Source organism: Gouania willdenowi, chromosome 21, assembly GCF_900634775.1.
Source record: "Gouania willdenowi chromosome 21, fGouWil2.1, whole genome shotgun sequence".
NCBI lineage: Eukaryota > Metazoa > Chordata > Actinopteri > Blenniiformes > Gobiesocidae > Gouania > Gouania willdenowi.
The window spans coordinates 12,950,707-12,977,912 of record NC_041064.1 but is presented as its reverse complement, the minus strand read 5'-3'; the positions used below and the strand labels follow the sequence as shown (position 1 = coordinate 12,977,912).

Genomic DNA, 27,206 nt, shown 5'->3' with positions numbered 1-27,206 from the left:
AATGCAGATTACGTCAATACAGTTGTGATTAAATATAGAAATTCAACTTTAGACATTTTATTACACTTGGCATATGAACAGGTAAAACAGTGGCAAAATAAAACAAAAAAAAAACCTAAACATTTCACTTGCTACCATGACAGATTCCAGTGACTTATCAATGTACCTAAAATAGGAGCCTGTAATATTTTTTGTTAAATGTAGCAAAACTAAACACTAATGTACTGACCAACAGTAACATGAGTGAAATGGCTGTACCTTCCTTGCATAGACTTTAAGTAGAAGAATACAACAGAACAGTAGTAAACATTGTTTTTAAACTGCATGATGTAAAAAAAAACAATAAATATACAGTGTGTGGACATGTTTAAATATATACAATACTTGTAAAAAAAATAGTCCAAAGTCTAAAAACAAGGCTTTAACTCATGATTCAGCCTGAAAAAGTCCAAAAATAGTCAGTTTAGCTTCTTTTTTACAGATTCTCAGGAATAGCTTTCATTATTCATCAAAGTCATCATCCACTGCTTCTTTTCTAAAGGATCCAGTTTGACTTTCCCGTCTTTGCAGTCGAGAGTTTCCTTCCTGATCCGCACCGCGTGGTAACGAGGGACGCTGTCCTCCTGCTTGGAGCGTTTGAAGAAACCACACTGGGAGAAAGATTGGAAACAAACATGTTACCTTAACTGCTGGAGGTCAGGAGAACTGATGTAGTGAAAGCAGGTCATGTGAGTGAGAAGGTGAAGCATGCTTTGCAGATTTTAGCTGAGCAGTCAAAGCAAAGTGGACACGGTACAGAGAGTTACTGAAGGTCCACCTGAGTGACTTCAGTGATCTCATGTGTTAGCGTTAGCTCAGTGCAGCGTGTGTGTGACTGAGCACGTCACAGCTTTGAGTTCATTAGTGGCAGCAGTGTTTGTGCTCCAGGCTGTGACTTTACCCCACGTCAGAGAGAGAGAGAGCATGACTCAGGCCTCAGCAGACAGTTTGTCTTTGTCAGAGGGCTGAACATGGATCTCTGCTTTGTGATACGCAGCATCGTACTGGTCTTTAGTTGCTCTCTTGAAGAACCCACACTGAGGAGGAGCAACGGTGGTGGATTGTTAGAGCAGATGAAATCATTTCTCTCTCTGTTAACCTGTGATTGTTCTCTTAGTGGAAAACGTGAAATATATTTATATATATATTTTGGAGGATTTCGGTCAAAATTGAGAGTTCTTTCTACAATTTAAGATTAAAAGATAAATAGATTACTTTATTAATCCTAAAGGGGACATTTGGTTGCTACAGCAGGAGAGGTATTCATGCAACCTAGGATATGTAAAATGTAAATATATATAGAACTATAATAAAAAAAGTAAAAAAAATAAATGTACTCGTAAATTAATACCACAATGGAAGTGTCCATGTGCAGGGGTACAGTGATTACTTTCGGGCATTAAAAATGACTGTCATGTGATATAAGCAATGCAAAACTATGCAGCCTGCAAATATTGTGGAGTTTCATTTAATTTGTGTATTTGGAGGGATTGAGATCTCTACAACTGAATTGGTTGATAATTCCATTGTAGATAATTTACACAATGAATCATGTTTTCTCTGTAATTTTTACCTTTTCTTTTGGGCCAAATTAGATGCTCTAAAGCAGCAGTTCTCAAACTTTTTTGGCCCAAGTACCCTTATTTCTGAATCCAAGTACCCTCTTTGTCCGACTACAATATTTTGCTTAGAAAACTATTTCTTCTCATTTTGTACATAAGTGAAGAGAAACAGTATTTAATGCAGTGGTTTGCAAAATTTTTTGGATCGTGATTAAAGCAAAGACATTTTTTTCTCCCTAAAATTAGTTTTTGATCATGTTTGAGCTTTTTTACATTTATAGTTCACAAAGTTAAAGTATAGAAATACAGATGTTTAAGAGTGTGTTTTAATAAAAAAATTATTTAAACATTTCAAAAATCTATTTTAATTTTTCAGAAATTTCAGCCCCATTTAAACTCCAGGTGATCAACACATGCGGTGCCGACCCCAAGGTTGAAAAACACTGATTTAGTGGCTCCTGAATAGATTTATTTCTAGTTTTGATCATTTCTGGTCATCTTATGCCTGGTGTGAGACCAAGACTGACACTTTGTTAATTTTCCACTCTCTCTCAAGTACTCCCTGTAGTGCCATTGCGTACCCCTGGGGTTACAAGTACCCCCATTTGAGAAACACCGCTCTAAAGGGCTGGATTTGGCCCTGAAGCCAGAGTTTGATGTGTTTTAGAGCATTGGTTTTAACCAAAAAGTATCCTTAAAAACTCAAAAGGAAAACACTTAACACTACCATTTTTTGACAAAAACTGACCTCTCTGATAGTTCTGTTTAAGGCCATCCTCACTATTATATCCAGCTTTTTGATAAATCATCTTTTAAAGCTGCTATTTATTTATTTATTAGTGTTATTACATTATTTGAAAAGGCAGAGCTATTTTTATTTTCTTAATTTCAAACGTTACCACTACAACCAGGTTATTTATCCATTTCTTTCTGAGAATTTAGCCTCTCGATTCTTACCTTCCAGAGCAGAAACACCAATAAAGCTAAAATAAGGATCCCTGCCAGAACTGCCACCAGGATGATCCACCACGGAACACCACCAAGCTGAGCCACCGCACTGTCCGGGGACACGGCCACCGTCACCTGAAACACAGCACAGAGGAAAAGTGTTCATTCAGGCGAGGTCAGAGCGAGCAGAAGAAGAGGAACAGGAAGTAACTCACCGTCGTGTCGGGAGTTCTTAGGATGATATTTGTAGCCTGTGTGTGAAGAACCAGCGAGGACTTCACCATCAGGAACACAGAGGAGAACGAGGCGTAGTCCTGAGTGGGAACAGAAACCTGAAGTCAGGTGACTCCTAACGAGGACTTTATCCACATATCAATGCGTTTCTACCTCAAGAAAGGTGGAGTTCCACAGCCGCGATCGCAGCTCTAACGATGCACCATTGAACCCTTGCAGAGGACACTTGAACACCACACACCTGTTTTCCTTTTCACAGGACTGTAAGAACAAAAGCATCTCCTCTTACATCTGTTAACCTACGATAAAACACACACACATAAGTCTAAGACTCACCAAGAACTTAACTTTACTCCTGTCAGAAAAGGACATCACATTACTGCCACTTTGCCTCTCGTTTCTCACAGCTTCTCGCTTTGTCCGAGACACAGACGACTCCTGTGGAAACATTTCCCATCTCTTTAAAACACACACAGCCAGTGAAGGATGCCTGTTCTCTTAATGAATGCATCTTAAAAAGGAAAACCTGGATGTGTTTGAGAGAGCTGATCTCAGTCTCAGGAGAGCACACGATGTTCTCCGGGCCCTGACTGGTGATCTTCACCAAATACAGAAGCCATTTCCCATCTTTGTTCCATTTGGGCCAATGAATGAGCAGCGAGGCTTGGACAAAAGGCTCCAAAGTCTTCCACAGGTTGTTTATCTGATGGAAGATCAAAGGGTTCAACTCTCCAGCAGCGAAACAAAAAGTAACATCTGAGTTTGAATGAATCCTCTTCTCGTACTCTGAACGTGTAGGTGATCAGAGATCCGATCTCCTCCTCCGTCTTCATGGCGCTCTCCCCTTTCACCACTCCTCCAAAAGAAACCTGACTAGGAACGGCTTCACTGAGAAGAACAATACAAACATCTCAGGACTTCTATCAGAACACGGGTTAAGATTGTGATGACATCACTTTCATTGTTCTGCCAGAAACATTTAAGCAAATGAAGAGTACAGGAGAACATGCAAACACTGCACCTAAAGCTGCGAGAGATGAAAATCAGAAGGGCTCAATCAATCAATAAACTGAAGGTCATTTGTTTGAGAATAAATAGGTGTAAAAGGTTGAAATTGACGCTTAAAAGTCTGTAAACACTCCTTTTTGCCATTTTCAGAAGTCCCATAGATGGATGCACAGAAGAGTTTTTACTGAATTCTTATCTGTTCTCACCAAAACTCTTCCAGACTGTCTTCCTAACACATTAGTGGTGTTTTTACAGATTGAAAGTCATGGAAAAGCAATGAAAAATAATCCGTCCGAAATTGAATGTCTTGCAGAGTGAGGGGATATGTTTTTGTTTTTTTTCAATGTTTTTACCCCATTAGCTGGTACCGTAGTAACCAGCTAGTCTTCCTGTAAAAGAGGTTCGGGGCCTCTACAGGGTGCGCGGAATAGAGCCGGCGACACTATGGGAGTGTGACTCCGGTTAGAGAGTCACGAAGGCAGTTCTGGATTTATAAAGGCTTTAATTGGAAGAACGTGGTTATCTTCCATGGAACAGGAGAGAAACACACACATGCAGCACTGCAGCTGGTCAACATGCAACACACTCTGCTCATGCATGCAGCAGGAAGAACTCTGCCAAAATATGTTCCCCTTAAAGGGCTAGTAACAACATGACTGAAAGTGAAACTAAACACTTATATAACAGGGCTTTCCTACACAGCCGGAAAACAGGAAAGCATGTTAAGGTTCCTCCGCATCTGGGAGATTTGGGAGCAGCACCAGTCTGGACACAGGGCGCACGTATGTTTTATCTTTCACCTGCACAGCCACAGTACGGATACGATTGTCAGCTCCAGGATACGTCTGTGTGACCTTCCCAACTGGCCAGAGTGCTCGAGGAAGCCGCGGGTCAACAATGAGGACCACCTTACCGGCTGAAAGCCCCTCGCCATCTTTCCTCCACTTCTGTCTCTCTTGTAGACCTGGCAAGTAGTGGTGGATGAAGGTGGACCAAAAGTGATCTGCCAGCACCTGACTATGTTTCCAGCGACGTGTTCCAAGGAGGTCAGTAGAGCTATAAATGGCTTGTGGTAGAGGAATGATTCTGACTGGGCCTTGATGAGAAGAGCTGTCTCAGCGGCGAGGTAGTCAGATGCTTTACAATGCAGATTTGTGGTTTGCGGGTCGGCCGCCCCGTGAAGGGACCTGGCTGTGGCTTCTATGAGCTCTTTCCATGGGAGCTGGTTACCAGGGAGGATGATCACATTGGCAACCACAGCGGACTTCTTTATCTTATTGTCATCAGACTCAGGATCAGCAGAAGGTATGGTGGGCCAATGGTCCTCCAGTAAGTGAAGAAATCCTGGACCTTGATGCCATCGATGCAGATTTGCCAGCTCAGGTAGGGTCAAACCTCGAGTGATATCATCTGCCGGGTTGGCTGTAGAGCTCACATATCTCCAGCTATCAGGCTCAGTCAGGTTCTGGATCTCGTTGCAGTAAACTTCTGCCCTCCTCTCTGGGTCCTTGGCAAGCCTGCCCTCTATGCAATGAAGACAGGGTAGCACGGCGTCCTTTGTCCCTTGAATCAGTGTAACATTAACTTGCCTCAGCAAGGGGGTATCTTGTTGCTGTACACCATCAACCTTGACTCTGGTGGTGGATGTTTGGAGCATGGCCATCGCTTTCTGATCCTGCTTGGAGCGGGTGACTGCTTTCTCGCTACTATAAGGGAATGCGTCAACTTGCCAGAGGTGCCCAACATTCATGAAGAGCTTGGTAGCAGGAGAAACAGTGGAGATGCGGAAACATTGTGAGGTTGATGTAGGCTGGACTAGGCTGTTAGGACCCTGGAGTGACCAACCTAGTTGGGTACAGACGCCAATAGGACCACCTGGTGGACCTGCACGGACTGGCTGAATGGGGACTAGGAGGTGTGGCATATCTGAACCTATCAGGAGCAGTGGGTGAATGCGGTCAATCGGCTGTAGGGGCAAACCGCTGAGGTGCTTGTACCTTTGCTGTAGTGCAGCTACTGGGTAAGAGTGTTCGGCAAGGTTCAGACCTTCGGCAGTGAAGGCCTGGTGGATCCGGTACTTCTTGGAGGGCATGCACGTTGGAGAAAGGTCAAAGGAGACAGAACTGCCCTGGAGCTTTCCAACATTCTGATGGATTGTCTGTAAGTAAAGTGTCTCTGGTTGTCCACAAAGGTTTAGTTGCCGCACTGCTTGAGGGAGAATGATACTTCTTTCTGAGCCGTCGTCTAGGACAGCATAGGTCTCTAAAGCTCGGTCACCATTCCTTAGGATAACTTTGACAACCTTTAACATCACATGTTGTGATCGGTTGGGTCGATCGAGATAGATCCTTGCAGTTGGTGTGGTTATCATATTGATGTTGGTTTGGATCTGCTGGGTTGAATCATGCAGAATGGTGAGGTGCAGTTCTTTGCATGTTTTGCAGGGGCGCTTCAAGTTACAGTCTTGTACAGCATGATTACGACCACACTTGAAGCACCGGTTTCCATCTCTGATCCATTTCATGATTTCACTGGTGGGCAGCTTCTTGAAGTTCTCACAGTTACTTAAGAAGTGGTCTTTGTTCTCACAGTGAGGACAATATGGCTTGGACTTGAAGGTGGCTTTCGAACGAGCAATTTCTGATACACTAGGGGGCTCTCCAGCATTAAAAAAGATAGTTGTGGTCTTCTCCTTATGGTGGGGGATAATGTCCTTCTTGACCGGTTTAGTTGTCTCGTGCTGGTAGAGTGCTGCAGCTCGACTGGAGAGACGCTTAGCTTGTGACTTCATCTGAAGCCAGGCTGCCAGGTCTGGCAATGTGTAGGTCATATCGAACCCTGTTCGAAGGATTCCACGGTTCAGACAATACTCGATAAAACTGTCTCTGAAGGATGGGGGCATTTTACTCAAAAGGCGATCCACGTGAGATCCACACCTCAACTCAAAACCATTTGGTCCTTCAAGTGTCCCAAGCATGCCCACAAGACACTGGATGGAGAGGGCAAATGAGTCAAAAGCCTCAGAGTCACTGAACTTGATAGCAGGCGAGTTGAGTATAGCACCTAGCTCTGACTGGACGAGCTGCCTTGGTTGGCCGTACTTATCTTGCAATGCCTGTAGTGCAGCAGTGTAGGGTTGTGTGTCGTACATATATGCCTTAGCTAGGTGTAAAGCACTGGGTAGCTTCAAGTGGCCAAGAAGCACTTGGTACTTATATTGTTCATTCAGGTGTCCATGACTGCCCATCAGATTATCCAGGGCCATCTTGAGAAGGGCAAAGGCACTCTCGCGGTCCCGTTCGAATACTGGCAGTATTGGCTGGGGAATACCATTAGGAGAGGTGATCAGTGTCTCAAAACCTGGATGCCCCGGTGTGCATGAAGGCGGAACTGGGACCTTAAAATGTGTGGCAGGGTTCATGTGCTGGTATAGGGGAACAGCACTAGGCGTCAAACACGGTTCTACCGGGGGTCCTGCAGCAGAATGTCGAGTGCCTTGAATACCAGCAGTAATTACCGAGGCTTGGTGTGACGTTACAGGGGCCTCGATGTGAGCAGGCAGGGTGAGAGTTGGGTGCAATGATGCAGAGGGTGCAGCTGAAAGGGCCACCTGTGGTAGCGGGTGCATTGTAGGAGGAATGACAGTGCTTTGAACCCAAGAGTGTTGGATCACCGGTTGAGCTGATGAAGGCTGCTGGTTCTGTGATGTAGGAGGAGACTCGAAGAGAGGCAGCTGGAGTGAGTGTCCTACATGTGAAGACTTGGGCATGGTAGCTTTGTGCTCAGGTCTTTCGGTTCTACAGGGCTGTGAGCTTGATGGTAAAGAGAAACAGCTCTTTGGTGATGCAGCACCGCTATATGTCCCTTCTCTCTCTGGCTCTTGAAGCAGTGAGGTTACCAGCTTGGCTACCTGAAGCTCTTTCTCCTTCTTCTTGAGTTGTCTTTGCCTATCGAGACGTTTGGCGATAGCTTCACGTGCCTCTTGTGCCTCCTGCTGTAGGCGTTGTGCTTCCCTGGCTTTAGTGTTTAGGCGTTGACACTCCAGGTCAGCATTACTGTCCTCGATGATCTGGCACTGTAACTCCTCGAGCTCCAGGCGGTGGATACCCTCCTGCAGTATGGCTTCCTGGACTGGTGACAGAGCATGTGGGGGGTGTACACCTGCAGATGACTGGTAGGAGCCCGGATGGGAACGTAGACCCGCCTCAGAGATGGACCTTGTAGCCGAGCGCCGTGACATAACACTGATTTGAGATGGGGCCCGTGACTCACTATGTTGGTGTCCTAACGAGTGTGACTTGTGTGCGTGCTTGCTCCTCACAGATGTGGCCCTCGAATCGCTAGCCCGCAGGAAGGGAGGGGTTAGATCCTTTGGAGGTTCATCTGAGTGTTGAGGTTCATAGCCCACCATGAAGTCGCTTAGATGGCGGGGTAGATGTCGCTCTCTCTGGGAATGAACATGTCTCACTGTGGCGTTCTGGTATGCTGGCGTGACATCATGCTCTGTTGGTTCCATAGCGTCGTGGAGGGGCTCTATCCGGCTCGAAGGACCAATGTAAAAGAGGGTCGGGGCCTCTACAGGGTGCGCGGAATAGAGCCGGCGACACTATGGGAGTGTGACTCCGGTTAGAGAGTCACGAAGGCAGTTCTGGATTTATAAAGGCTTTAATTGGAAGAACGTGGTTATCTTCCATGGAACAGGAGAGAAACACACACATGCAGCACTGCAGCTGGTCAACATGCAACACACTCTGCTCATGCATGCAGCAGGAAGAACTCTGCCAAAATATGTTCCCCTTAAAGGGCTAGTAACAACATGACTGAAAGTGAAACTAAACACTTATATAACAGGGCTTTCCTACACTTCCTGTGCCAGAGACAACAATAAAATACAAATACAGACACACATTAACTTCAATATTTCAATGACAAATACAATTAATAATATACCCAATAAAAAAATAACACTCATGAATAAACTATAAAAATAGATTTAAAAAAAAAAATTCTAAAAATAAAACAGAGCCAGAATCAAACTGGAACTAAAGAAGTGTCAAGCAAATCACTGTCATCCTTCTCTGGTGAAGAAACAGAAAAAATCACGGTACGAATGAAGTACAACACTTTTATACGTTGGTTGACAGGACTCCACATCCCACAATGCAATGCGCCACACATTTCCGAAAGTGTCAAGAAGGGAATGTTTACAATGGAGATGAAAACCAACTTTTAACAGGCAATTTCAACCCAATCCATCCTTTTTTCAAACAAATGATCTTTGATGTATTTATATATGAGGCCTACACTATGTTGTTATCTGAAAAATTAATAAATAATTATCAGTAATAATGCATCATCCATAAAAATGGCCTACAATATTCAGTAGATCAAAATACCTGAATTTAACTTATACAGTGTCTAAATATACAGGATTTGCTTTAACTGCACACTCTACATCCACATGCACTAAGAAACATAAATTAGTATTAACGCGTCGTGTATACATACCCACTGACTGATAATGGTAATTCAATGATTACTGATGTTTTCACTCTCGTAGGTGTGGTTATGTCTTGAACGCTGGTCCTACATGAAAAACACAGCACAGACCAGGAATCTATAACACTGAGTTCACACGTTGTACTCGTGTTAGCCTGAAGTGGCTAACACGCTAACATCTGATCGTGATCATCCAATGGCTGCTCACGTTTGGAGCTGCAGATCCAGCTCAATCCCAGTGGTTGTCAGGCTCACACCAGCAGTGCTGAGGATGATGTAGAACGTGGTCTGGTGGACAAACACATCCTTCATTTTTCACGTATATACATAAATATTACCGAGTGAATGTGACAAGTACCTCAGAGTCTCTTTTAAAAGGATTTCCCAGCTCACACTCTGCTTGAGAGCCATTCTGATTGGATTCACAGATGATGGCCTTTTCTGTCTAAAGGACGCACATGATCATGTGTTTATTAGCTTAGAGCTAATTCTTTCAGCAGCACTGATATATTTGCAAGGTGTATGTTTGTCAGACTCACTGTCGTTCGATGTGAACGGACTCCAGAATACGACACAATGTCGAAGAAGTTTGCCACCAGCTTTGCTTCATACGCGTCATCACCGTTAATGTTGGTCACTGTCACCCGGATAGCCAGGTCCTTCTTTTCATAGTTCAGATGAAATTCAGGGAAGTTTTCTTTGCTGCAATGCAACATGGGAAAATAAAGAACTCCTAAATGATGTTCTATATTTTTATTAAAGCTGTTGGAGATGATATATATTTCTTAAAATCAGATAAGGACATAGTGCAGGCCTCATAGATCAATACACTGAAGATCATTTGCTGGAAAAAAGATGTGAAACTTTGAAATCGCCATTCGAACGTTTGTTCTGATCTCCACCGTAAACTCTTTTCCTGACACATTGCATCGTGGGATGTTGAGTCCCGGAGATTCCACACTCACATTACTTCATTCTTACTGTGATTTCTTCGTGACACATTCAGTTTTGGCTGGATTCGGGTCTTTTCGTGTAAACCACAAAGTAAAAATCTGCCAATGTTGCCCCAAAGAAATGCTCCTAAAAATGTTTACCCTTTGTTAAATCATTGTTTTTGTTTTTTTCTTTTATACTTGGTTACATTTGCAAGTTGTTTGTATGTTGTAAAATGCTAAAAAAATTTAAAAAAAATCCACCATTGTTTTGCCACTACTTTTAGTCTGTGAAAACACCACCACATTTAAAAAAAAAAAGTTTAAAGTGGAGATAAAAAACTTTCTAGCACCAGATTCAACCTTTTATATCTTTTTTTGCGCAAATTATCTTTGATTTATCGATTTATGAGGCCTACACAATGTTTTTAACGTTGAACAAACACAAACCTTTTGTTTAATGGGAAGTACTGGTGCAGATTGTTTGGTTTGTAATATAAACTGTACTTCATCCTCAGGTTACTCCTACATACATGGTCTTTTCCACATCCTTCTTTCACAAAGTTCACCTGCAACGACAACAACAAAAAAAAAACAACTAACAAACATTGTTATTGAAACACTTTGTTGAATTGTAACCATTAAAAACAGGCCTTGGCATTTACCTCAGTGACTTGTTTGCTTGGCTGAGATGAGTCTAGGATGGGTGTTAGCAGAGGGAGGCCATTTTTTGGCTTTAGTCGTTTTGTACCGATTATTTGAGCAGAAACCTCAATGGGAATGCTACGCATCTTGTCCTTAATGTTTTCCTGTACGAATGAAATCGAGGAAAAGAGTTTAGCATCATTACTGCTAATGATTTTATTTAGATAATCTCTTCACTGAAAGTCATGGTGTCCACTGTTTTTACCTTCAGTTGGGCTTTTAATTTGACGCAGGCTTCTTGGTTTTGGCCTCGGAGGTCCAAAGTGCCGTTGAACTGATGCTCCGACTCCGAGTGGGATTTGTTGAGGAACATCACTCTGGAGGTGAGCCCTTGTTTCCTGCGTTCTCCGTCTGCCTCGACAGAATAGCCGAGCGCTGCGGTGATGAAGTAAAGAACAATTTAAGATTAAACAGCTTCTCACTCTTTAATATAAGGAATGTTTTTGGTTGGTACCCACTCAATCGAGGGCTGTAAGAGGCAGGGTTCGCTTTGTAGGAGAAGCAAATTTCCACAGTGAAGCTACAAAGAAAAAAGTTATTTTAACGTCCAACTCTGAGACTGATTAAATGGTTTCAATACAACAGTTACAGCACCAACCAAATGCTGTTACCACAGGTTTTAACTGTCAGGTCGATTTCCTGTGGAGAGATTTGAATATTTCTCCTGATGCGAACGACAGGCCTCGCCCTGAAAGGAAACGTAATATAGATATTCATATTATGAGGGGCAATGATGAGTACAGTAAGTCTAATGTATTATTGAACAGTAGGTACCTGTAAATGAAAGCTGTGTCAGACAGAGAGCCAACAGACAGGTCAGGATATGAGTTCCCATCCACATCCATATTTCCTGCCAGGGAGTATCCAAAAAACTGAATGTTGTGATCTTTGCCGGAAAGAATCTGCGAATAATAAAAAAAAACAGTATCACAAGAACAATATGCAAAGAAGAATTTTACAGTAGCCAAAAAGAGGTTTTTTTTTTACTGCACAGAGGCAAAGATTATTTTTAAAAGAGCCAAAACTGACAATACCACTAAACCTAAAGAGTAACTAAATCTGGAGGTTTTGGCTGACGTGGATCTAGAATGGAAATTCAAACAATGCCTTGATTATGGGCGGGGCTCTTGGAGCAGTTAAGACATGCTCAGTCTATACTATAAAATCTCCTATGAACAATCTATGTCACTGGTTCCCAAACTTTTTTGAGTCGTGGCCCTAGTTTTTTTTTTAAATGTCAAATTCTGGCGACCCCATGAACATTTTTTTTCTTTCTAGAAATAGTTTTTGATCAAAATAATAATAATAATTCATTTTATTATTTTTAAGTACCTTTCAGGCCACCCAAGAACACTTTACGATAAAACAGAATAATAAGAACAGTGCAATACGTTAAAAATATATTAATACAAAAAAGAAAAGAAAAAAGAGCATTACAGAATGAGAACTGCAGGGAATGGCAGATTGGAAAAGATGAGTTTTGAATTTTGCTATACTTTGTTACAAATACAGAGAAGCCAGGATTAGTGAACAAAGTGACCTGATGCATTAGCTCAGGTATTTTTTTAACACTGCATTTTATTTGAACTAGATTTATATTTAAGAAAGATTCTATGTGAGATGTTTTTTTTGTTTTTTTTTTTATTGTAAAAGAATAATAAAGTAATTTAAAAAATGAAAAATATATTTTGAATCAGTAGTTGTTCTTTTTTTTGATCAATTACTAGACAATACAGGCGACCCTAAGGTTGCAAAACAAGGATCTATGCTATGCTAACTACCTACTCAATATACCTCTCTATTCACAATTCTCTCAATCAAACCAACTTGACACAGATTGCAGAGTGGACAGGTGTTAGTTTTTATGGAAGGGGCGGAGCCAACAGTGGTGGTTCATGACGTAGGAAGCCACCAAAATTGCAAAATGTGATTGTAATAGCCAGGTTTCAACCCTTAGAGGACAGTCACTTATAGTTTTTTACAACAAAATACACCAAATTGAAATATTTTGACAAAAACATCGAGTTGGGCAAGAATTTGTATCCAAATACATTTGTTATTCATCAGAAAAACATGGTTTTGGGGTTTAGTTACTGTTTAAATTGCATTTAAGGCCAATGGAGACACCAAATGTGATCCACTGATCCTCTCAAACCAAAATAACAAGAACAAATGCCTCAAACCAACCTGTGCAGGACTGGTTCTGATTCCCTGAGAAGAACCATGATAAATGTAAACTTTTCCATTTGCAGCGTCGTCGTGCGGAGCTCCGACGGCAATATCTGTATCAGGGAAAGAACTGTAAACATGACACTATCTGACTTATTAACAAATCTTTCCTGTCCAATGACCTTCATATGAATCCTGGTTGATGTCTCCAATGTTTTGCACAGCCAGCCCAAACATTGAGTCTTTGGTCCCGTTGAGACGAACCGGAGTGACTTTGTCCCAGCGTCCTGCTTTGTTGATGTACACATACACGGCTCCTCCAATGTCTCCATCCTTCATGTAGAACTGAGGCGCTCCAACGATAATGTCTTTCCATCTGATAAACAGACCAAAAAAGACCCAAAATGGATTGATTCAACACTTGGGAAAGACAAGATTTATTTCCAAATATGGTAAATGTTACCCACCCGTCGCCGTTGAGGTTGACCACAGCCAGGGCGTAACCAAATGATGAGCCGAGTCCTGGCCCGTACAGAATGTGCTCCACCACCAGCTTGGTTGACACTTCACTCTCTTTCCTCAGCAGCACTACAGCCCCACTGTGATTGGCTCTAGGGGCCCCGGCCACCACTGTCAGGCCTCCATTCCTCGTTATGTGGTGTCCTGAATCCAAGGAAAACCCTGAGGTGGGAAATATAAGGTAGATTAACTCCACGTCTGTTGGTTCTTGAGTGTTTTTGCTCCAAAAAACTCACACTCAAGTTAAAGCACTGCAGTTCTAAATAGAGCTTAACAGCAATGTGACGTGTCAAAGCAAACATTAGCTTTATTCTGTTTAATATTTTTTTTCTTTCTTCATGTCAGTGCAGGTATCCAGAATGACCAGTAGGAGGCGGAAGAGTTTAAAATTGGTGAAGTGCATCCTTTTTTTTTAATTTAAATGAATGTAGAATTCTTCATAGTGATGCAGAACAGAAAAACAGCATTAAAACTGTGACAGAAGGCTGAAATAAAGATTTACACTTTAAGAGAGAGTGTTCATTTAATGTGCTTTAATCGCAATTTTAGGCAAAACATGACAGCAGCTGTTAGCATGTAAAGGCAGTTTTCAAACGGCTGTGAAAAATTTAGTTATAAAGACAAAAAAAAATGAAAAACTAATGTTTAAAAGTGTTTCTTGATGAAAAACTTATTTTGCGATCCACACTGAATACCATTACAAAAGATATGAAGTAGAAATATGGAGAACAAAAAATATTTACATAAATGTGCAACGTCATCGTAGACAATAAATTGTTCACATGAAAGCAAAATTCAAAATGCTATTAAAAAAAATCAGTTTTTTAAGCATTGATAGTGTATTTAGCAAGTAAGTATATGTTTACTGTTTACAGTCAAATTTTAATTTTACAATTTTTGAAAAAACAGAGTGATGGACTTCATAATTTGCAATAGGTTTAAATGTACAAGTATTTATTCTGTGTTGGGGCTACATTTTTGTGAAAGTTGCAAATCTGCAGCACACATAGTTGATTTGTTGTAACGTTAAAATGTTTTAACTTTAGAGCCGTGCTGTAGCTTTAGGACTGTTGGTTGATTTTTTGCAGCTGAGACAATCTGGCATGGGACTGGACCTTTGTGCAAAAATGTGGTGATTGTTCGTGCATGGGAAGTAGGATTTCCTCGTTAGATGAAGAAGAGCACGCAGGATAACAAAAGGTTCCTGGTAGCTCAGGCTGAAGCAGTGGAACTAACCAAGGTAGCTGTTGGCAGGAACGGGCCAGAGATCAGGGTTCAAAAGATGCTCATCCCCAACTTCATATGGACCGTCGTCATAAATTCCCATTTCCAGCAAAGTGTTGTTCTTTTGCTCCACTCGTACAACCCCTATGGAACATGTGAAGTATGCTGTTATTAATAAATATATCCTAAGCTTTACATCTGCTGAACAACGACTGATATATTTAACACAGAATGTGTTTACAGGCGGGATCTGACACTGACCTTTCCAGTTGTAAGCTCCAGGTGCTCCAAACACCACGTAATGGTAGTCCTTGGTGAAAGTGGCAGCTAATCCCTGCTGGCATGATCCAAACATTTCGTGTCCCCTGGCTCTGCCCTCACAGAAGTTCCAGTTACCTCCATCTTCATCTGAGGATGAGTCGATGCTCAGGTCCTGACTCAGCACATAACAGCGCCCGGTGATGTCCTGAGACTCCTGCGTGGTGTTCACAAACAGGCGCCTCCGATAGCGATGGGCACACGTCTAAAATAAAAACAAAAACCTTTGTGGATGGCTTAAAATAATAATTAAACACCTGCTTTCTGCCGACCTGCCACTAGGAGGGAAATTCAAAACATGCCTTGATAATGGGCGTTAATGCTGTAGCAGTAACACACGCCCAGTCAGGCAGCTGGTCAACGCTGCACGCAAAGACAGACAGGAATACACACATAATGTGTATGTACACACACACATAGCGAGTTCACAGCTGAGATGTGTCACTACAATCACAGGGACACACAATCACAACGTAAATCTCACAAACAGCCCCAGAGCCCTGCTCTCCCACCACCTCACGCACACAGCTATAAGATGTACACGTCCGCACACACGCAGAGACAGACGGGAATACACACATGATGGGTCTGTAAATACACACATAGCTTTGTGAACCCTCTGATTAGCACAGAATCTGCTCTTTATAGAAGCGCAGAGTCAGAAACATCACAGTTGAAGAAAGGAGTGCTTTTATAAGAGGGGCGGGGCCAACAGTGAAAAATGGTAATGCACAATAATCCAAATAATATGTCTCAGCCAATAGCAAAATTCAATTATAACATATGGCGTTCAACCCTTAGATGCCAGTAACTCACATTTTACAACTAAATACGCAAAATTAAAATACTTTTCCTATAATGTGAAAAGTGGGACTAGGATTAAAAAATGGCACTCCTTAATACCCAAATGCATATATATTTAGCAGAAAAAAATCAGTTTGGGGTTTAGTTACTTTTTAAGTTTTTAAGTTTTGACTCACCACAATCTTTCCTCCAGGCCCTTGGCTCTGCACCGTCACCCCCATCCACTGATTCTCCTTATTCTCAACAATCACATCCTCTGTTAGAGAGTAGAAACACAACATCAGGATGGATGGATAAATGGATGGATGGATGGATGGATAAATGGATGAATGGATGGATTGATGGATGAGAGTTTTTACCGTCATTGTCAAAGTCGATACGCTCGCAGTCAGTGGATTGTGTGATGTCACATCTATAAAGTCCTCCTGTTACTCTGGCCTTCTGTCTGGATAAAGCTCGAGCTCTTGGGGCGCCGATCAACAGCCTGAGCACAAAGGAAGTTTATTATCAGGGCTGGGGTCAATTGCAATTCATGTTCAATTATCCAAGTTCAATTACAATTCAATTATAATTACGTTAACCAGCATTTTTTTCCAATTACAATTTTTTTTTTTTAATTCTCCCTGAAAGACAATCACATTCTCAATGACTAAAGTTCAACTACAACTTTACTAACTTTTATTCATTTAGCTCTTTTTGTGTGTATGATGTTGTTTTAGCCTCTTTACGTTTAAATTTTAGTGTATTTATTATAATATTTAATGTAAAAGCCCAACTCGGGACAAGAGTTGTAATTTAGCAATAACTATAAACTCTGTGTACAAAACATCAGTTTGTTACAATGACAGTATTGTTACTCCATAAAACTGTATGGTCACTATTAAAATAAAACTTCTGTTATATCCTAAGTAACCCCTAACTCTTCTAACCCTGACCACCTGCATGAGTGTGAAAATTCACTGACAGGTAGTGGTTAAACTTAATATGAAACATTTGTTAACCACTTGTGTAAGCCATAGACCTGTTTTGCATTTAATTAAATTGTAATTGAAGGTTTTTATTGAATTTCCATAGCAATTACAATTACAAAGTCACTTATCTTAACTCAATTCCAATTAAATTACCATTACAACGGTGACAGATTCTTAAAATTACAATCACAATTATTCCATAATTGTAATTAATTAACAATTATAATTGACTCCAACCCTGATTATGATTAGTGTTCAGGATTAGGAGTGTGATGATATCTAGATACGGCGATATATGGCAATATTTTTTTGCATGAGCAATTATCAATATGCTCATGCTAAGTATCAATATTTTTTTTTTTTTTTAACCTTTTCTGCTTTTTCACTAAAATGTGCTGGTACATCTGCGCAGAAATGTTGTCACTGTTTGTTGAAGGAACCAATATATTGTTTACTGGAATATTGCACTATAATGGTGTCACTGGTAGGAAAGACCCTATTTTTTGTTTACAGAAAGCACTATTGGAGATACTTTACGTTTACATTGGTATGATGATGCTTATTTACAGAAATGTTCAGGATTACACATGCTGATATAGTAATGTACAGTATATTTAATCTATTTCTGTTTCAATCAACACATAAATGTGGAAAACACATTAGAAGTCATGGCACAAGATGCTTTCTGTGACGAGTGTTGGCAAAGGAAGTTCCTCCAGTTGATTGTCAAAGAGATGCCCGAAGACTAAATTACACTGTGGCAGCGCTGCTCTGTGTACACAAAAAGAACAATAGGGGCATCCTGGTGACTTTGCATGCATACCATATAATCACAACATCCAGTTTCATTTCCTTTCAGGCACCTTCGCAGGGTTTCCTGTGTGAATACTCATTAGAGCTATCAAAAATAAAATAATGACCCTTTCCTTCTAAAACCACAGGAACGACCTGCTCAAACTCAACATGACGACGCTGACAGCACAGATCTAATACAAACTATTGACAACGTACAAACAAAAATCAATCCGTCTGTTCCTCTGGTTCTGAACATTACATTTCAAAATGCTACTTTAAATAACTTTATAGATAAACCCAGCACTAAAAAAACACAACCACTTTAAAGCCAGCCTCATTAACACTGGAGCTAACTGCTAACATGAGCATCACTGCATAAGGTTGTTTAAAAATCATCAAGTGTGACCATATTTTTCTTGTCGTTACACAACTTTATGCACACACAAACCAACACCAACAAAAACATAACACACTGAGTTAACATGAGCACAGATTAGATTTTTAAGATGGTTATAGCATTTTAAAAACGTTAAAAAGTTGACTTTCAATCTCACTTTTGTTTTTACAAAATCTCGCAATTTTCTTCAATTTCTTAAAATCTTCTTGTTGATATAAATCTTGATCTTTTTAACTCAATAAAGTCTGACCTGAAAGACATTTCTAGGTTAAACTGGCTGATGAAATGAAAAAAGCCACACAGGCACATTTATTAACACAAACAACTGCACAATATGTGCCACTTTTGGCTTTTTCTCTCATAAGAGACAGCACGTGTGAGTGAGTTCTGTAGTGTGGCCTGTTTAGGGGAAGGTCTGAGTTACTTAAGACACACTCAGAAATCCATCCAACTGTGATTTTCATGCTGTTCTAGGAAGTAACGAAAGCAGGGACTCCTAAAACAAGTATTTTAATACAAAATAACCTATAAAAATATATATCTCAGAAATATGGAAAAAATCTAAAGGACACTATTTGACTGTACTCTATGAATAATATTAAATACTTGTATGATGTGATTTACACTGTGTGATTATATAAATAAAAACAAGTAAAAAAAAAAAATACAGATATATCTCGATATTGACAATATTGTCATTGTCTAGATCGCCAAAATAGAAAACTCAATATATCTTGAATCACGATGTATTGCCCAGCCCTAGCAACCACCACTCATACGCTCACATACACGTGTATTACACAGTGACATTCTTCAGACTCAGGCACTAAATGCTTCAGTCTGTGGCTGTAGCTGGGAATCCATGGTGGCAAATGTGGGTTTACTCAGCGATTTCACTGTCCTCTGTTAACAGATGTGCACCAGTGCTCCCACAGCTGTGCACTCAAACACGGACAAACTCACACAGCTGTCCCAACACACTGCGCTGCTCACTGATTGGAGCTGAGCACCGATTGGCTGAGCAGGAAACAAAAGTTTACTGAGAGTCCATTGATGAGAAAAAGTTTAGGTAAAGTTAAACTAGTTTAATATTTATCAACCGTGTGCACTAGTGGGTGAATAACCAGGGCTTGGGGTGGAGGTCGACCCAGTGGATGATTCACTGGTGCACTTTGTCTATCATGTTACGTGTGCACAGATGGCTGAGCATGTTCACTCAACTGGCCATTTTCTCTGGTTTCATTCTGAGAATGTTGAAACCAGCACATTATTCATGGAGAGGCATGCAGCGCAGTCCCCAGCAGAGTAAAAAACCACAACAAGAATGTTGTGGTAAATGGTAAAATGGACTTGATTTTATATAGCGTTTTATCACCACACTGAAGCAGTCTCAAAGCGCTTTACATATCAGCTCATTCACCCAATCACTCTCACATTCACACACCAGTGGGACAGGACTGCCATACAAGGCGCTAGTCGACCACTGGGAGCAACTTAGGGTTCAGTGTCTTGCCCAAGGACACTTCGACACATAGTCAGGTACGAGGATCGAACCCCCAACCTCTCGATCAGAAGACGACCCACTACCACCTGAGCCACGGTCGCCCTGTGTGGCTCAGGAGGTAGTAAACCTCCAAAGCGTGAGATAAACCTAATCTGCAAAGCTGCATGTAAATCACATTAGTTCAATCTTTCTGGGTCAGTTTGAAAGTCCTTCAGCATTCCTCTCTGCACATTATGTACAGTCATTAGATTATTCCAAACATCTGAGAGCCACCAAAGTTTACCAGCTGCCATCAAATACATCCCAAGGAGAACAAAACAGAGACAGATACAGATTGTGTGACACATTGTTGATTATTTCAGGGTCACATGAGGATTTAGACTGAAAAATCATGGCCGAGCTGAGGAAACGTCCTTCCGTTTTTTTAATAGTGTGTTTACTTCCACCAAGGAGGTCATATTTGTTTGTCTGTTAGCAGAAATACGTCAAAAGTACTTAATGGATTTTGACAAAATTTTAACCAAAGATAGACCTTATGCCAGTGGTTTTCTGCTGCTAACCCCGATCTATCGGATCGATATCGGTTTCAGCCAATATTCAAGGCTGCAATATCGGTATCGTATCGGAAGTTAAAATGTTTGCAATTACATATTCTAGAACAGTAATAATAAAGCTCTTTATTAATAAAAACATCATTCTATTTTTCATGCTCAAGGTTCAGCAAAGCCATATACCAAGCCCCTCCCCTAGCGCCTTCGCCCCCTGTCATGACGTCAAGCAACTTCCTCGGGGTCGCGCCCCCCAGTTTGGGAACCACTGCCTTACGCTTTGGAAGATTCCATTACATTTTGGAAGGGATCTGGATCAATATACTGCTTCTGGATAGGTTTGAAAAATAAAAAAAATCCTTACGTCTCATCATTGACCAAAATTCATATCTCGGTTTGTAATTGACTGAAATTTATGAAATTTGACACAGTTATGTCAGGTTGGTCCCTCAATTACCACACTGAGTTTTATCTGATCCAAACTGCACATTTCATGGCATCATGGCTATAATTTACTATATTGTTGTGTAATAATTTTTCAAGCTTTTTCATTCAATTAAAACAAGTGTTTTTCCTATGTCTTTTGGTTTTAAAATGCCCTTCTATGAAGATTAATCATTACCACTATAAAAGTGATCAATATTACAATCAACTTCTCAAACCTTAGCAGAACCTTTTTATTGAATGAATAAAACAGTAAATTGGGGACAGTTAACAGAGCATTTGCTTCAGCTTTCTGTGAGGAAGGTAAAACGTACTTTTACTGACTGAAAACAAACTATCAGGTTAGTGTCACATTTCAAGCCTCTATTCGCTAGACAAACATGACATCAGATCGGCGAGTTTCCTCTTTCTCTTTTAACTTGTCAAGTCTTACAAATCTAAAGTTGCCTCTTCCCACTGTACAAAAGAAATATATTTCCAAAGTGCAAAGGTTTAGCATTTTTCCCGCCTGCATGCTGACATGTCCCTGCACAATAGACCAAAGAGATAAAATTCCTGACATGTAATCTCTGACATCTTTTAGAACTCTCTTTAGGTTTTCCCAACATGCTGATGCAAAGCCCTGTTCTAACGAACACACCAAGTCTTTATTCAGCACCGCCACCGCTCCCTCCTCCCAAATTAACTCTCTTTACACTGACAAAGGGTCGAGCTCACTAAACGGATGCATGTTCCGCTTCCTCCACTCAGGTCACTATGGGATCACTTTTGGTTAACTTTGGCACAACTTCAGAATTTTCTCCGACTAAAAGCATTTTGACAAAAACATTTGTCAGAAATAAATATGTAGGATTTTCTTCATTCTGATATGGGTAACGCCTTTAGAGCTGTTTACAACAGGCAAGGAAAACAGTCAACTTTTAAAAAATCCATGCGAGGCATCTTGGAAAACATCTAGTGTCTAGATTTGTAGGGAAATGTATTTATTTATTTGAGGGCCACATTATCAACTTTCATGTGATCATTTAAAAAAAATGACTGATCTGAGCTTTAAGACAAGAACGAACAAAAGTTTTTGTTGTCATTTTGTGCATTTTCCTTTCTTTTTTTTTTTTAAATCACAATTTCCTCTCTTTTTGTGTTTTTGGAGTCATTTTTGTGTTTTATTGTTGTCTTGTGTGTGTTTTTTAAGTAACTCCGTGCATAGTTGTTCCCTTTTTGTGTTCTTTGTTCCCCTCATGTTGTGAATTTGGGGTTTTTGTTTTTTGTGGAATTCTTGCGGATTTACCCTCGAGAGGTCACACAAAATTAGACTAAGGACCACATGAGGCCCCCATGCCGCCAGTTGCCCACGACTGGTCTAGAATGTGTTAACAAATGACTGTAGAGCATTGGTGTCAAACATGTGGTCAGCAGGTCAAAATTAGCCACTGGAATGAGTAATCTAAACCGAAAAGCATTACAAAGTACATGAAATACGTTCAAATTTTTAAACTAGTGTTGATTGTTATGTATTTTCTAATGTTGTTAGATTCTTTTTTGAATTGTGTGTAACTATTTTAACTGTAAAGTATCTGAGGTTTTTTTATTTTTTAAAGCGCTTATATTATTACATTTATAAAATACAGTCTGTTTTTCACCTTTTGGGAACTTACAGTTACAAGACTGTACACATTTTCCATAAAATATAAAAGGAACATTTGGTGCTGTCAGAAGACTTTTGCTGAGCATCTCTCACACACACACACACACACACACACACACACACACACACACACACACACACACACACACACACACACACACACACACACACACACAGTCAGTTTGACCTGCCTGGTATATTAACATTACAGTAGAATCTATTGTTTAAGCTCTTTTTGTCTTCTAACTGATTCCCAGCACAAAGCCTCACCATGACACTTTACAGACCAGTGAAAGTGTGGGATTTATCAGCTATAAAACTATAAAGCCGTGAAGTTTGAAATTGAAAGCCATTTAAAACACTTTTAAAGCCTCCACTGTTCCAACATTGACTTGAGCCACAGAATAACAGCTCACCCTGTCCCATCATCAGACACATCATGACTTACATGACTTTGTCCGGGCTGATCTGTCTGTGCATGGCCAGAGAAAACCCGAACAAACTCCCTGGATCTCCGGCTTTCCTAATGACATGACTGGTGTCCAGGTTGAAGGCGAGCACAGCAGCGGGCAGCAGGGCACAGAGGTGGAGGTGGACAGCAGCAGAAAGTGCTCCATGCAGCAGCAGCAGTAGTAGCATCACAGCAGGACTGTAGCAGGTTCTTTATAGAGAAGAGCTGAACACTGCGATGATCTCCTCCGAGCAGCTCGTGAAGCACTGAAGCCCACGAGCGTCCCACCGCAGGGCTGTGAGTAGGTCTCCATAGCGACCCCTCTGGTCACAGAACTAAAAGCTGTGGAATTAAAAGGCAGATATATATACTTTAGGGACTGCACAAAATTATTCAAATGGGGGGAGATTTGTGTCTTTATTATTCAATAAGAAAAAAATAAAATCAATGAAAAAAAAAATCACTTCAACCAAAAAACATATTCAATCAAAGAAAAAAAGTGTTCATATGCAAAAAATATTTGAGACCCCAATAATTACATTGAACACTTTTTTCTTCGATGACCCCCAAAACACACAAAACAACAACTAACATACAAAATGAGAAAAAAATATACAGAACAACAACAAAAATGCACAGTCTCCAAAAATACACAAAACCCTGACAAATCCTGAACCTGAGTATTCTAAATACAGACATGAATGTTGATAATGTGGCTCTTGGATCACATAATCACATTTGTGGCCCCCACTGTGATCAAAGTGGCTTTTCCCTGTTCTATCATGTAGTACATACTGTGTTTGTTTCTATCCAGCTTGTTTGTCCCACAGACCTCTTAGAAGGAAACCACCTTATGATCCTTAAGCCTTTGGGATAATCTACTTATACTACATTTATAATGGAATGCATTCTTTCCTTAATTCTCATACATTTGATAGGGTGGATCTGTCCAAGCTGGATCTTGAACACATGAAATGAGAAATGTGTTATTAGTTCAGTCATTGCATTTTTACTGCTTACTTAAATGTAGGCTACACTTATTAATGCCATGTGACACCTTTAATTTTTTTACAATTACTTAATAGACCCCTGACTCAGTTTGAAAAAGTCTCATTCCCATGTTTGTCTTTCAAAAGCAAGTTCTCACTAAGATGTATAATCCACTTACTACAGCTCATATGCAAAAGCATTCATTTGAAGTAATTATTAAGTTATGATGGTCAATCATTTGCTCATAACAACACTTTTGATATGTTGGCAGTGGCAATTGACAACATTTCTATTTTTGATTTATTTTATGTCATTCCTTTTTTAGGCTTTCCATGAAAAACAGTACATGTTAGGCTAATTAAATAAAAACAAAAAAATTGGGAATATTATTTAAGTTAATTTCAACAATTAGATGACATGCTATCAATCAAAGTAAATTAATAAACTGTGATGCAGTAAACAAAAAAAACATTAAAATAAAATAAATGTTCGTTACCAACGCCAATTATAATCTTTGACTTTAGTCAAAACATGAGACTTTGTTTTCGTTGTTTTTATTGTTTAATTTTTTTTTTTTTTTTGTCTCATGTTTGTGTTTGCATAATTAAGTTTTTTTCTTCTTTCATTTGCTCATATGGTTACTTTGTACAGCACTTTGTTTCAGCTGGTTTTAAAGTGCTTTATAATTAATGTTGAGTTAGATGGTTAAAAGAAGATACTGGTAAACAAGCATTTACATCAGCTGAACAAACAAACCCCAAAATAACTCAACCAGTCAGGGAAACAAGCTGCTGCAGGTTATCAACCTTCATCAAACTGTTCAGAAAATCAATTTTGTTGTAGAAATCACAAAAACTAAAAGCAGCACATATATACATATATATTGGGGGAGGATGATTGATTTAAGGGAGTTGTTATTAACTATTTATGAGCCAGTTCTTTAATAACACCTGCACAGCACATTTCTCATGAATAAACCATCACTGCAGCTGAACGTTGAGGTGAAAACCAATCGCCCATCGTTGTGATTTCTGAAAGACTTTTTCAGGTTAATCTTTAACATTTAATTTTTCGATGAGGGTCTGAAGGATTAAACTGTGCTTTTGTACGTGAAAGTAAATAAACTTTAAACCAAACTCTGTAAGCTAAACTCTGCTGTTAAAGGATGTGGTATCACTGAGGTTTTTTCATGTGGTTGGCAGGTTTCATAGAACTGTATAAAATATGTCAAAGCGAGGCAGCAATACTTTTCTGAAATTATTGCTAAAAATGTCAACAACTCTCACACATTGTTTTCTGTAACTGAAAAGCTCACAATCCCCCAGATCAGATAGCCCCTGAAGTACTGTCAACTGGAAAATGCAATGAATTTGCTGTACATTTCAATGAAAAAATACAATCAATAAGGTCAAACATCATAACAAACCAGCAAAATAACAAAAAACTTGAACAGCTTGACACAATACCCTCAAACTTCTTTAAAACTCTTGTAAAGTCAATTGTCACTGATTTGTGTCAGATAATTAACTGCTCATTCCAATCAGGCACCGTACCAAAATCCCTGAAAGTAGCTGCTGTGAAACCTCTGTTCAAAAAAGAGAACACTGGATGCCTCTATACTGGCTAACTATAGACCAATCAGCAACCTTCCATTCATGGCCAAGATCATTGAGAAGGTCAATTCTTAACATATAATACATTTTCAGTCAGGTTTTCGTTCTCATCACAGCACAGAAACTGCTCTTATCAAAGTGACCAATGACATAAGGTTGAACACTGATACAGGAAAAGTATATGTTCTAATTCTATTGGATCTGAGTGCTGCATTTGACACTGTAGGCCATACAATTTAGTTACACAGATTGCAAACATGGGTTGGACTAAATGGAAAAGTAATGCAATGGTTTAAGTCCTACTTGGAGGAGCAAAGTTATTTTGTAAGCATTGGAAACTTTGAATCTGACAGATTACCATTGTCCTGTGGGGTTCCTCAGGGCTCTGTTCTTGGACCCCTTCTGTTTAGCCTTTATATGCTTCCTTTAGGACAAATTTTACCCAAACTGTAAGGTTGATTATCAGAGGTACGCAGATGACACAACTATATCTATCACTGAACCTAGATGACTATGGTCCCATAGAGGTGTTGTGTGACTGCTTAGAAAAAGTAAACTGCTGGATGAGTGAAAACTTCCTTCAACTAAATCATGACAAGATGCAGGTGATTGTCTTCGGTAACAAGGAAAAGAGGACTGCTATCAGCAAGTACCTTGAGTCTCGATCTTTAAAAGCTAAAGACCAAGTCAAAAACCTTGGTGTTCTGATTGACGCAGATCTATCACAAAAACAGCCTTCTACCACCTAAAGAACATCTCCAGAGTGAAAGGTTTAATGATTCAGAAAGGTCAGGAGAAACTGGTCCATGCTTTTATCTCCAGCAGACTGGACTATTGTAATGGTCTTCTGACAGGAATCCCCCAAAAGAGCATCAAACATCTACAGCTGGTTCAGAACGCTTCAGCTCGAGTCTTAACCAGAACAAAGAGGTCAGAACACATTACTCCAATTTAAAGTATTTACACTGGATCCCAGTCAGCCTCGGAATAGACTTTAAAGTTCTGCTGCTGGTGTATAAATCAGTGAGAAGTTAGTCAGGTATGAACCCAGCAGGTCTCAGATCTATGAACACAGGTCAGATAGTGGAGCCCAGAGCTCACAGAAAACATGGTGATGCTGCGTTTAGTTGTTATGCTGCAAAGCAGTGGAACAAACTGCCAGCAGAGCTGAAGTCAGCACCTAATGTGAACATTTTTAAATAAAAGTTAAAGGCACCTTTTTTCTCTACTGCATATGATTGAGAGAGAGATTTTTGGTCATGTTGTTGTTGATTTAATGTATTTGTTGTTGATTTTAAATGTTTTGTTGCGACTTTAATGTACTTATTGATTTTAAGCTGTTGCACTTTTTGATTATGTAAAGCACATTGAGTTGCCTTATGTATGAAATGTGCTATACAAATAAATTTGCCTTGCCTTGCCTTTAAGGATGATGATATTTCATGGTCTACTCACTTGCTCCCACATGTATCTGCTGACGTATGATGGTGGTTCTAACTTTTTTGGCTCAAGTACCCCCTTTCTCTACCTTTTGAATGCAAGTACCCCCTTTGTCCGACTAACACATTTTGCTCAGAATACTGTGAAAAAACAACTATAGAGCATAATGATAGAATGAATGAGTGATAACACATTTTAAAGAATATAACTTTGTAAATAAGTCAAATGAAACTGCATTTAGTGCCTCCTGAAAAGATTTATTGCTATAGATTTTATTTCTATAAATTTATATCTAATCATGTTCTAACCAAGATAATTTCTATCATCATTTTGTGTGTTTTCTGTCATTTTGTTTGTTTTTGGTGTCATTTGTTGTTTGTCAGTTCTTAGTCAGTATATTTTTCTCTTATTTAGTGTGTTAGTCTTGTTTTATTTGTTCTCTCTAAG

The 27,206-nt window shown here is 39.9% G+C and overlaps 1 protein-coding gene across 3 annotated transcripts; it reads right to left on the bottom strand.

Annotated features, from left to right (window-relative positions):
- Window positions 1–161: 161 nt before the first annotated feature.
- Window positions 162–22,971, bottom strand: itga6a (integrin, alpha 6a). 3 transcript variants are annotated; one of them, XM_028435450.1, is made up of 26 exons: window positions 22,714–22,971; window positions 16,321–16,445; window positions 16,138–16,217; window positions 15,101–15,362; window positions 14,852–14,983; window positions 13,564–13,777; window positions 13,279–13,472; window positions 13,115–13,209; window positions 11,702–11,829; window positions 11,526–11,615; window positions 11,386–11,447; window positions 11,133–11,302; window positions 10,888–11,031; window positions 10,673–10,791; window positions 9,830–9,992; window positions 9,649–9,735; window positions 9,499–9,578; window positions 9,300–9,377; window positions 3,569–3,671; window positions 3,310–3,486; window positions 3,120–3,221; window positions 2,937–3,044; window positions 2,765–2,863; window positions 2,559–2,684; window positions 941–1,076; window positions 523–650 (listed from the first exon to the last, which is right to left on the bottom strand). In XM_028435450.1, the coding sequence occupies exons 1-25, from the start codon at window positions 22,902–22,904 to the stop codon at window positions 969–971; spliced, it is 3,237 nt and encodes a 1,078-aa protein (XP_028291251.1). In that variant the 5' UTR covers window positions 22,905–22,971; the 3' UTR covers window positions 523–650; window positions 941–968. The 3 variants fall into 3 exon arrangements, with proteins under 3 accessions (XP_028291250.1, XP_028291252.1, XP_028291251.1); XM_028435449.1 differs by lacking the exon at window positions 941–1,076 and having other exon boundaries at window positions 162–650; XM_028435451.1 differs by lacking the exons at window positions 941–1,076; window positions 16,321–16,445; window positions 22,714–22,971 and having other exon boundaries at window positions 162–650; window positions 15,101–15,381.
- Window positions 22,972–27,206: the final 4,235 nt, after the last annotated feature.

Coding starts and splice junctions, on each gene's coding strand:
- itga6a (XM_028435449.1), bottom strand. CDS start 22,904: ATGCTACTACTGCTGCTGCTGCATGGAGCACTTTCTGCTGCTGTCCAC. Junction 13,778..14,851: donor TCCTGCCAACAGCTACCTTG/GTTAGTTCCACT, acceptor TTCCCACCTCAG/GGTTTTCCTTGGATTCAGGA. Junction 3,222..3,309: donor GCTCTCTCAAACACATCCAG/GTTTTCCTTTTT, acceptor ATGTTTCCACAG/GAGTCGTCTGTGTCTCGGAC.